The sequence below is a fragment of the Scomber japonicus genome, chromosome 9, assembly GCF_027409825.1.
Source record: "Scomber japonicus isolate fScoJap1 chromosome 9, fScoJap1.pri, whole genome shotgun sequence".
NCBI lineage: Eukaryota > Metazoa > Chordata > Actinopteri > Scombriformes > Scombridae > Scomber > Scomber japonicus.
In genome coordinates this window covers 4,924,055-4,936,554 of record NC_070586.1, presented here as the reverse complement: position 1 = coordinate 4,936,554, position 12,500 = coordinate 4,924,055, and the positions used below count along the sequence as shown (strand labels likewise).

At 38.4% G+C, this 12,500-nt stretch overlaps 1 protein-coding gene across 1 annotated transcript in view; it reads left to right on the top strand.

The window, feature by feature from the left end:
- Positions 1-12,500, top strand: part of znf608 (zinc finger protein 608) — a 113,381-nt gene that overhangs the window by 60,616 nt on the left and 40,265 nt on the right. Inside the window, 1 exon segment of the mRNA XM_053326193.1 lies at positions 3,662-3,923. Within this exon segment, the coding sequence (XP_053182168.1) occupies positions 3,662-3,923 (262 nt within the window).

Sequence of the window (12,500 nt, the reverse complement as noted above, 5' to 3'; positions counted from 1 at the left end):
GATGCTCGACTTTAAAGTTCAAACCCTGTGAACCTTGATAGTAACCTCTGCAGTTTAAGAAGCTTTGAGGGATTTTTTAAAAGGAAAGCACAGAGCAGCCCCGAGTCTTTTTGTTTCTCTCTCCTAGGAAGCAAAAAGAATAAAAAATCATTTCTTGTCAGATTTGCAAGCGACCTGTTTGAGTAAGTGATTGATCTTCAGACTCCTTTATATCTGAGAAACCACAGAACACTCTCTCTCTCTCTTTCTACCTCTCTCTCTTTCTACCTCTCTCTACCTCTCTCTCTCTCTCTCTCTCTCTCTCTCTGATTTGACAAAGCGCTCTTGTTTTCTCAACTATTTACAGACTTGGCATGGGCGAGGAAGTTGTTAGAGCTGGGAAATCGCTCAAGAATATCGTGCAGTAAGATATCTGTCAAGCCCGTAATCTTTATTGAGTCATAACGGCAAGAAAAAGAAAAAAAATCCTTCATTGCTGATTGCCGCCGCTCGCTCTCTCTCTCTCTCTCGGCAGAATTATTTCCCAGAGCTGTTGTAATTGGGACCATAATAAGTGGCGAAGATAAGAGTCGGGCTCTTATAAGCGCCAATGGCTTAGTATTTCATTGCCTGTAACCATGGTGATGACAGCGGTTAAGATCACTCGCAGGCTTTGAAAACTTAAAACCCGTGTTCTCGTTTTTTTTTTTTTTTTTTTTATGAAACGCTGCTGGACACAAGAAACAGAATAGAAATATTACACTTATATAAGAGTCTGACTGTGTGTGTGGAAGTGTTCAGCTCTTATGAGTGGAGTGTTTTAAAGTATAAATACTCACTATTATTATTATCATTATTATTATTATTATTACAGAAGCCTTTTGATACTACCAAGCCTACAATTATGAGAAATGTACACATATGATTCACAAAGATCACATACATTATTCATTATGTTATTCTGTGTTGTTCAGTGTACAGTGAGGCAGCTTTAACTCTGGGTGATATTTAAAAGGCAGTCCTAGCCGAGACAGAGCTCACTAAAGCAGCCAAATGACACCTTTTTGTTGTCGACAGCAGTTTATCTATTCTGTAAGTCAGTTGTTAGATTAGTTAGATTCATTGATTTCATGATAGCGCCTCCTAGTTTTGCTTTAATTGAGTGAAATATTGTTAGTCATTTGTCTACATAGCTATTGGTTTATTGGTTTATTGGTTTTTTTGGTTTATTTGCACATTGTAAAATAAAAGTCAGAGAAAGCTAATAAAATACAAATAAAACAAGTGCGAGTGAGGTATACTGTACATCCACTGTGGGCTTATCTTAAAACCTCACCTAGAAGAGATAAAACACAATAATAATGCAAAGTAAAATATCAAAGTCACTCATAATAAATATCATGAACCTAAATAATACTACAAGCTAGAGTCCTTATTTCCATTCAGAAAGTCAAATCTCTGCAGAAAGCATCGTTCTATCATCAGCAGAGCAGACGGTCACACTGAGCCTGATTGCCTCCTGATACAAAACACAATAACACACATTAGCACCATAGACTGTAGAAAAGAAATGGACGTTTGTGGACTGCTGCTCGGAAGCCAATAGTTTTGAATCTATAGGCAGGGCCATGGTTGCGAGGGCTGGATCTCGAGGACATTGGTCAATCAACCTGTCAATCAGGACGTAGCCACGCCCTAATGCATACCCTGCTTTATCGTCACATATAAAATCAGGGAGGCCAAAATGTCCCAAATGAACATCATACTGCATTGAAGAAGGCTTTAAACTAGCGATTGAGACCATAAACACATTTTGAAAACGTTTACTGAGGTTAGAAATCAAGTGAGAAGTTGGTGAATTCTCCATTGACTTGTATAGAGACTGTCGCCCCCTGGTGGCCATTTGATAGAATGCAGTTCTAAGTTACTTCCGCGTTGGCCTCATTTCAGAGGACCAGAACTCCCCGCCTGGTTAGCACAAAAAAGCTGCACGGTTGACCGGAAGACAACAAAAAAGTTGCTCCATGGTTTCAGACAGAAGTTAATAAAAGCAGTTTCTTATATATTTAGCTGTGACCATCATCATTTCTTTGGTTAAATAACTTCACTGGAAGGTTTTATCTGCTCGCTAATGAACATCATCGCTGTCAATTGATTGAGAACTATAAAATAAAAGCCCTACAGAAGGAGAAGGGTATCACTTCTGCAAAATTACAGGAAAGCTGTCAAGGCCTTCCTACAAATCCAACATTATAAAAGGTTGCAGGCTCTGTTGTAACCGTTCGACGAGCACTTTAAATGAAACACACCGACACCTTCACTGTCCTCAGCTCCCTCATGGATTTCCTGACATTTCACTCATTTCACTCATCACCTCCAGCAAGAAAGATGCTGTTGGAGGTGTGGCCGTCTTACAGCTTCTCAAAAGACTTAAATTTCACTGAAATCATGTCAAATACAGACAGTACCCCCCCCCCCCCCCCAGACATCACTTTAGCTGATGATTTCTGTTATATTATAATTGTTTCGACGGCTGTAGGATGTAATCGTCATTCTTAATGGAGACTGAATTTATTAAACAGACATAAAGAACTAAATATATGAGGATAAAACTAAAATACTAAATGTACATTTTAACCCTCCTGTTGTCCTCGAGTCAAGGAAGGAAGGAGGAAAGAAAGAAGGAAAGGAGGAAGAAATGAAGAAAAGGAGGGAGGGAGGAAGAAGGGAGAAAGGAAGGAAGGACAGAGGGAGAGAGGAAGGAGGGAGAAAGGAAGGAAGGACGGAGGAAAGAAGGAAGGAAAAGAGGGAGGAAGGAAGGAAGGAAGGAAGGGAGGAAAGAAGAAAAGGAAGGACAGGAGGGAGGAAGGAAAGGATGGAGGAAAGAAGGAAGGGAGGAAGGAAGAAGGAAGGAAGGAAGGACGGAAGGAAAGGAGGGAGGAAGGGAGGATGGAAGGGAGGGAGGAAGGAAAGGATGGAGGAAAGAAGGAAGGGAGGGAAGAAGGAAGGAGGAAGGAGGAAGGAAAGACTCTTAAAACTATTTTTTAAGATATTTTTGAATTAGTCACTGACTCTTGTGCTGGTTGGAAACTTCTCGTTCCAGTAACTGGTGGATGATGACATATTTGCCGTTAAGGACTCATCATGATAAAGACGTGTAGATGAATCCAAATAGAACATTTTTTAAAAGTCTGGTTATAGTTTGGAGATGATGAGCTGCCAGTCAACATCAGGAAGGAGGTGACTGCAGACTGTGGGTATAATAATGAATGGTATGACATTTGGAGAAAATGTCCTCCTGTAGAAAATGTCCTTCCGACTCTTTCCTCCATTATCTCGGAACATTCAAATAATCAGGTGTCAGCTGGATTCACATCAGAAATATTAAAATGACATTAATAATCTTTTTCTTTTTTTTTTTTAACTTACATTTTTTGTCCATTTCTCTCTCAAAGCCTTCTTAACTCTTTTTTTTTCTTCAGACACATTCAGAGCAGACTTGGACTCGTATTTCATTAAGTTTAATGAAAGTGAAATTGAAATGATGACAGAAATGAAGTGGAGCTGAAACGAAGCAAAATGACATATTACAATTCATAGCAGTCTCTGTCTCTGACCTCTAATGAGTCGTCTCCTCTCCTCTCCTCTCTTCTTCTTCTTCTTCTCCTCTTCTTCGCTCTAGGTGGACCCCATGTTCACGGTGCCAGCACCCCCGGCTCCAGGCCATCCAGGATCCTCCCTGCCCTCCGCCCCGTCCTTCTCCCCCCCGACCCTACCCACCTCTAACCCCAAGCAGCTGGCGGTGAGGACGAGGTCTATCGGCACTAACACCCAGGATGGGGGCGTGTCGGGGGGGCTGGACGGAGACTCTGCCTGTCTGGGACCCTGCCAGCCCGGGACCAGCGTCAACCTGGAGGGCATCGTCTGGCACGAGACTGAAGAAGGTAAGAAGTACAAATGATGTAGTATGCAGTATTATAGTGATGTAGTATGCAGTATTACAGTAAAAGTACTGCAGTATTACAGTGATGTAGTATGCAGTATTACAGTAAAAGTACTGCAGTATTATAGTGATGTAGTATGCAGTATTACAGTAAAAGTACTGCAGTATTATAGTGATGTAGTATGCAGTATTACAGTAAAAGTACTGCAGTATTATAGTGATGTAGTATGCAGTATTACAGTAAAAGTACTGCAGTATTATAGTGATGTAGTATGCAGTATTACAGTAAAAGTACTGCAGTATTACAGTGATGTAGTATGCAGTATTACAGTAAAAGTACTGCAGTATTATAGTGATGTAGTATGCAGTATTACAGTAAAAGTACTGCAGTATTATAGTGATGTAGTATGCAGTATTACAGTAAAAGTACTGCAGTATTATAGTGATGTAGTATGCAGTATTACAGTAAAAGTACTGCAGTATTATAGTGATGTAGTATGCAGTACTACAGTAAAAGTACTGCAGTATTATGAGTGATGTAGTATGCAGTATTACAGTAAAAGTACTGCAGTATTATAGTGATGTAGTATGCAGTATTACAGTAAAAGTACTGCAGTATTATGAGTGATGTAGTATGCAGTATTACAGTAAAAGTACTACAGTATTATAGTGATGTAGTATGCAGTATTACAGTAAAAGTACTACAGTATTATAGTGATGTAGTATGCAGTATTACAGTAAAAGTATTGCAGTATTTTAGTGATGTAGTATGTAGTATTACAGTAAAAGTACTGCAGTATTATAGTGATGCAGTATGCAGTATTACAGTAAAAGTACTGCAGTATTATAGTGATGTAGTATGCAGTATTACAGTAGAAGTACTGCAGTATTATAGTGATGTAGTATGCAGTATTACAGTAAAAGTACTGCAGTATTATAGTGATGTAGTATGCAGTATTACAGTAAAAATACTGCAGTATTATAGTGATGTAGTATGCAGTATTACAGTAAAAGTACTGCAGTATTATAGTGATGTAGTATGCAGTATTACAGTAAAAGTACTGCAGTATTATAGTGATGTAGTATGCAGTATTACAGTAAAAGTACTGCAGTATTATAGTGATGTAGTATGCAGTATTACAGTAAAAGTACTGCAGTATTATGAGTGATGTAGTATGCAGTATTACAGTAAAAGTACTGCAGTATTATAGTGATGTAGTATGCAGTATTACAGTAAAAGTACTGCAGTATTATAGTGATGTAGTATGCAGTATTACAGTAAAAGTACTGCAGTATTATAGTGATGTAGTATGCAGTATTACAGTAAAAGTACTGCAGTATTATAGTGATGTAGTATGCAGTATTACAGTAAAAGTACTGCAGTATTATAGTGATGTAGTATGCAGTATTACAGTAAAAGTACTGCAGTATTATAGTGATGTAGTATGCAGTATTACAGTAAAAGTACTGCAGTATTATAGTGATGTAGTATGCAGTATTACAGTAAAAGTACTGCAGTATTATAGTGATGTAGTATGCAGTATTACAGTAAAAGTACTGCAGTATTATAGTGATGTAGTATGCAGTATTACAGTAAAAGTACTGCAGTATTATAGTGATGTAGTATGCAGTATTACAGTAAAAGTACTGCAGTATTATAGTGATGTAGTATGCAGTATTACAGTAAAAGTACTGCAGTATTATAGTGATGTAGTATGCAGTATTACAGTAAAAGTACTGCAGTATTATAGTGATGTAGTATGCAGTATTACAGTAAAAGTACTGCAGTATTATGAGTGATGTAGTATGCAGTATTACAGTAAAAGTACTGCAGTATTATAGTGATGTAGTATGCAGTATTACAGTAAAAGTACTGCAGTATTATGAGTGATGTAGTACGCAGTATTACAGTAAAAGTACTGCAGTATTATAGTGATGTAGTATGCAGTATTACAGTACTTGGTCTAACATTTACACATCAGACATCATAATTTAAACATATCAAGCTGCCACAAGAAACATTTTATTTTTGCTAATTAAAATATGAAAGCATGATGGAGCAGACCACAGAGAGAGAGAGAGAGAGAGAGAGAGAGAGAGAGAGAGAGAGAGAGAGAGAGAGAGAGAGAGAGAGAGAGAGAGAGAGAGAGAGAGAGAGAGAGAGAGAGAGAGAGAGAGCTTAGTCCAACTGGCATATTCTCCGACATTATAAAGTCGCATATTAAAGCAGTTGTATTCTGCCCAGCAGTCACATGGCCTCTCTGCCTCTAATTGTATTTTTCCGTTGGGTTTAACAATAAGTAGATACTTGATTAACCGAGTCTAACCCATACTGTATGTAACAGTAGGTTATAAAATAAAAACATGGAGGCTCTGCTGCTTGAATAGGAAAAGAGTGTCTGTGGATGTTTATTTTTGTTTATTTAAAGGATAATTACCGTTTTTTACAACCTGGACCTTATTTCTAGCATAAAATACGATCTATGGTAAACAAACACAGTCACAATAGGACTGAATAATAACTAAGATTGAATCTAGTTCTCAGATTAAATAAAACGAGGATTAATCTTCTATACAGTACGTTAGTTGACTTGCCTGATTAAATAAGGGTAAAATAAATATAAATGGACAATTCATAGACGCTATGTTAAGCAATTTAAATTTGAAAAAAGAGGCCACTTCCGTCAAGCCAGAGGCTTTTGTCACGTCAGGTGCTTCTGCTCTGGGGCTGCAGCTGTGGTGACATCATCCAGATCAGAGGTTAGCAGGTCAACCTACTGACCCCGGATGTTGATAACATGCCACCACGGGCTCGGAGGGGAATAGCACTAACGTATCATAAGTTTGGTGTCAGATAATGTGTTATAGCTATAGAGGCTGAGCTTCGGTGCCCCGTGTACTCGGATTATACGGATATACAGCGCTACAAAGTTGTCTGGGTGAGTAAATGATCGTATTTTATGCTAGTAATAAGGTCCAGGTTGTAAAAAAACGGTAATAATCCTTTAAATATGAAAGGCATGACAGCACATACCCCAGCAGCACAATAACCTATAATAACCTTTATGCAGGTAAGATCAGGTAGCTGAGCCAGAATCCTCCATATCAAACTCATGTTAGCTGTAACGGGATCATACCTCTACAGTTAGCCAGTTAGCTGAGTTAGCCGCTAAGTTAGCCGCCGAGCTAGCAGATGAGTTAGCCACCGAGCTAGCTAGCTATCGGGGAACATCGGTACGCTCCCACTGTGTAACCTTAGCAGCAGCAGTGGCATGGTGGGCTATCTACAGCTAAAATCCATAGAAATAAAGTAGATTTCCAACCACGTGATCAATAACATACATAATACTGACAAAATGTATGTCAGTCAACCCAACATGAACCCAACCTGCCTCACAAAAAGCCAGCTGAGCCGAAAATACGTAATGAATATGAGAGAAAACAAACCGTCTCACCTGTTCATCAGGTAGAAAAGCAGCTGAATGAATGAAGGCCTCAGGATGAATATCAGCTCAAACTAAGAAAACTGTAGAGAGTTTCATTCACCACAAACATCAAAACACACAAAAGAAACTCATATTTTGGCTCAACTTTGCAGAGAAGTTAGCTCATATCTTCAGCTTCCTTCACTTCCTGCAACCGCCACTGACTGTGGTCGGAGGTGGAATTACATGCTGCCTTCAGGTACACCTCGTAAAATCCAGGTTTGCTCGGAGTCTGTATTTTTGACCGTATTGAAAATGATACCTTCAGGATTTTTAAATACCCCGGTATATCGCAATATCGTTATATCGTAATACCGTAATACCGTGATACCGCTCAAGCCTAATAAGGGAGAAGTAGACAGTGTTTTAATAAAAATTTTTTGACATAATTAAACTTTTTGTGGAAAAAAAACACATTATTCAGGAAATATTATTCAAAGCAAAGTATATTATATATCTTAAAACATGTCTGGACTGAGTCTTCAACAGTACTTTATTATTTAAGGGTTCAAGGGGCTTAAAGGGCAATTCCAGTGTTTTTGCACATTTACAGATAAAACATGCAAAAATCATGAATATATACCTAAATTAATGACATAATTTGGACAATAATTGAAGAATTGATGCTCACTGTGATGTTGTATTTTTACTGGTACTACTTTTTTACCATAAATAATTTAAATATTGCTTTTATTTGATCACTTTTGTTTGAGTCACTGTATTATAATTATAAGGGTCATACTGTACAGATCACATTTTAGAAGTAGTGGTGGTGGTGATAATCTAAATGTCATCCATAAATCTTAATTGTGGTAAAAAATTATTGACATGAATTTATAAATGTTTAGTCACTGGGCTGAAATATGGAAAAAGACTGTTAACGTTTGAGACGGTGATATTATTAGTAGCTTCCTAACTGTGCTTCAGTCCTGTCTGCGGCAGAATAATTTTGGTAGGCTGCATTTATGTGTGTGTGTGTGTGTGTGTGTGTGTGTGTGTGTGTGTGTGTGTGTGTGTGTGTGTGTGTGTGCGTGTGTGTTTACATAAGCAGAGACGTGAACAAAGTGAAAAGAGACTGAACCTGAAAATGGCTGAGCTGTAAAGTGAGTGTTTGAGAGCCTGAGTGTTTTTAGAAACGCGCCTCTGTGATGATGAGGAGGAGGAAAAAGTCTGAAGCATCAAACGCGGATAAATAAAATACTGTTTTTCATGCTTCAGTGAAAGCCAAGATGGCCAAAACGCATCAGCAGCTTTTTCTGATCCCACAGCTTGACCTGATTTGAGTTTGACAAAAGGCTTTTTCTCGCCTTGACGGTTGGAAAAGCCCCGGACTTACTCTTCACTGCACTCTTTCAGGTGCAGCGACCATTTCTGTCGTTTTCACATTCAAAGGATTTGTGGTCGTTTGCTCTGTTCAGCGTCCAAATAAACAGACTGACGGACAATCACAGCAGTTTAAATGAACGCTGGCGGCTGAGCGATGGCTGCATTTTGGCTGTTTGCCCAAAAAAAAAAATCTCCAAGATGGAAAATCTGAAAAATGAAGTAAAGGTTTCTGAAGACAGCGCAATGCAAGAAGTGAGACATTATCCTGCTGATTTCTGACAGCTCATCACAACTCTGTCATCACTTGTTACTGGTTCTTGGTGTTGAGAGCTGAGAGGAGGTTTTTAGGTTTATTTTTCCAAACAGCAGAGCAGCAGCAGTTTTATATCCAAACAACAAACAGCAAACATCTCCACTGCTGCCTGTTTATAGAGAAAATATGGAGTTAAATATTGGGGGATATTCACAAACACCTTGTTGTTGGGCCCCTTGCTGACTGACATTTAATAGAGCTGAAATGTTTCAATGATTCATCAATTAGTCAACTGACAGACCTTTAAGTTGATAACTGATTAACTTTTAATTAATGCCAACAATGATCAGTTATCAGCTTCTTAAATGTGAATATTTGCTAGTTTTCCAGTTTTCCATGACAGTAAACGCAACATCTTTGTGTTGTTTTTTTTTTTACTACTGATCAGACCAAACAAGTCAGAATAAAAGCAGAATATGTTAACTATGGCTTCAGGGCATAAAGAACAATCATTTAATTATTAAAGGAAATGATTGCAGCATGAACTGATCAACCATTTAAGTCATTTTTAAGCAGAATTGCCACAAAATTCTTAGGTAGCAGCTTCTTAAATATGAATATCTGCTAGTTTTCCAGTTTTCTATGACAGTAAATGCAACATCTTTGTGTTTTTGACCATTGATCAGATAAAACTAATCATTAGAATATGTTAATTTGGGCATAATGATAGGTATTTTATATACTGGACAATCAATTAATCATTAAATAAAATGATTGCAGCCTTACAGGACTCATGTGAGAAGTAAAATGTTTGGTTAAAGTTAGGAAAATATTGTTGATATAGTTAATAAAAAGACAAAAATTAATTTCAGTTAATTCAATTAATCAATTAAAGTAATGCAGTCTGCTGCCAGTTTCCCCCCAGTGGCCACTCGTGGTATTGCAGCCTTTAAAGTATTTTCCCCGTAGACTACCGTTATTTAAAAAGTCCATAAAACAATTGACGAGACATCTCAATGAATTGCTCTTTCTATGATGAGTTATTTTATTTGTAAAACTTTCCTGGAGCCCAGAAAAGTGATTTTAAATTCCAATGTAAAGTCTGTGGGCCGAGCAGAGAAACACTAATGAGAGAGCGAACCTGGAAGCTCGACAACTCAACAACGCGCCAGGAAAGCAATTTTCCATCTCTCAGTGTTGGTTTCCAGTTCCTGTAATACATTCATGATACAAACAGAGCTAAATAAAATACATGCTCATTAGTGAATGAGATTTTTTTAACTTTGAATATATTCAGTATCAGCCAGACAGTGGTATTGATCTTCTCATGTAACTCTCAAAAAGAAAGTGAATGAGCTTATTTCCAGACTGTCAAACATTTCCTTTAACCTCCTGTGACTCTGCGTCCTCATCACATCACATTTTGGCTTTGCTGGACCTTTTACATCATTCTGCTGAACTTTGACCTGTTGTCCTCGTTCATACACGACTATTTGTGCCACCAAGTGGAAATAAAAGCACATAACAGTGCAAACATCAGATGGCAGCAACAGCCGATCCCCAGACAAAAGTGGAGCAGCTACAAAACCTTCACATTTTATTGTTGAAATCTGTTTTTTTAATGCGTCTGTGTAAAGTAAGAATAAATATGTGTTCTGAGTTTGACATACCACAGAAAAGTGTGTTGTTAACCACCCTGCCAAATTTGAATGATTAAAAAAAAATCGCCAAATATATGAAATTAGGCTTCAAAGTTGTGTAGAAATCAGTCTCTTTCTCTGCTCCCAAACGCTGTGGGCGTGGCCTCCAAGTCAGCTGAAGCCCCGCCCCCTACCAAGTGTCACCTGTCAATCAAAGTCACCACCTGTACCAGAAACATGGACACTACGTCTGAGAGCTTTCTGCGGCCAACTCAGCGGCTAGCTCGGCAGCTAAATCTGCGGCTAGCTCGGCTGCTAACTCGGCTGCTAGCTCGGCGGCTAACTCAGCTAACTGGCTAACTGTAGACTGTAGTAGTAGTAGTGTGTGCTGAATGTATTTATACCTCTACAGCAGCAGGGGCGGGTTTATGCTAATCACTAAATCCTGAACACAGAAATGTTGAAACACAGTTTGTGAAGCCTAGCTCCACAATTCAAATCTAAATGGTTGAAATGCTTTTTACACCTTTTTTAGAAATTCATTTATGACCTATTTAATGTGCTTAGAAGAAAATGTCTGAATTCACTTTACACAGTCTTTAATAACATTTGTATCTCGATTGACATTGGGACGTTATTATCGTTTGTGCAAAGGGAAAGAGTATTTATCAGGTCCGACTAAACTCAAATATAGAAGAAATTAAAAATGCATACCAAACAAAAGCTCTCAGGAGTGTCAGGAGGTTAATGGCAGTTCAATCAATAGTTACAGAGATATTTGACTGTGGAGTTAAGCTACTATTAACACGTCTAAAAAGCTGCCCTCTAAATCACAACAGGGATGATTGTTAAGTAATGTGGAGATCACAGATTTCACCCTGGTTTACATTTTGGCATTGTTACAGTTAGTGTGGGTTTAGAGAACATATGCTCCCAGAAAAAATAACTGGTGCTGCTTAGCTTTATCGTTCCAGATCTTTTAGACACTTTCTGCCAAATAAAATATAAGCAAAGTTTATTTTTAATATGACAGATATCCTCATGAGGGCGGATTTGGCTTTACACTTCACATAATCTTGAGTCCAAATATGAAAAATAGGAAGAAAAGTAGAAGTAGCAGCAGAAACCTGTCCAGAACAACAAAATGATGCCATGGGAGCGGCAGGCGGCGGATCAGACGGCGAGATGATTTACCCGCCGATTTCAACGCCACCGCTCTTTGATAGGCCGTTAACGAGGACAGCGCTCAGCTCCGCAGCCTCTCAGCGGAGGTGTAATACCTTACTGCAGGCTGCTAATGAATAAATCCCATCTCCCCCATCTCTCTCGGTTGCCCGGCTCACTCTGCCAGCCGCAGGGCCTCTGAAGTGGAGTGGCGAATTTGGCAGAGAGGTGTTTGTATCTCGGCCCAGTATTAATTAACTGGAGCTATACTCACTCCACCCGGGCAAAAATAATAAAAAAAAAAAAAAAAAAAAGAAGAAGAAGAAAATACAAACATAACACAAGGGAATATATCCCAGATGAAAAGCGCTCTTAAACGGGCCAGAGAGGTGAGGAGAGGAGAGAAGAAAGGATGAAGAATAATACATCTGCTGCCTCTGACTCTGTGAGGATTAAAGACTCCAGAGAGACGGAAAAACAGATTTTTAGCTGATCTGATGAAATTTTTTTTTAGCATTACAGTATAAAAAACTTTTGCCAAAATCCTGTTCTCAACTATTCTCCTCATTTATAAGCTCTTGGTCACATTTGTAGATCATACTTTTCTCATTTAACCCTTTAAATACTGTTCATATTCTGACTCATAATTAGACTTTACACCAATTCACATTCATTAATTCCTCCATCAGTCATTAATACATGTTTGATTA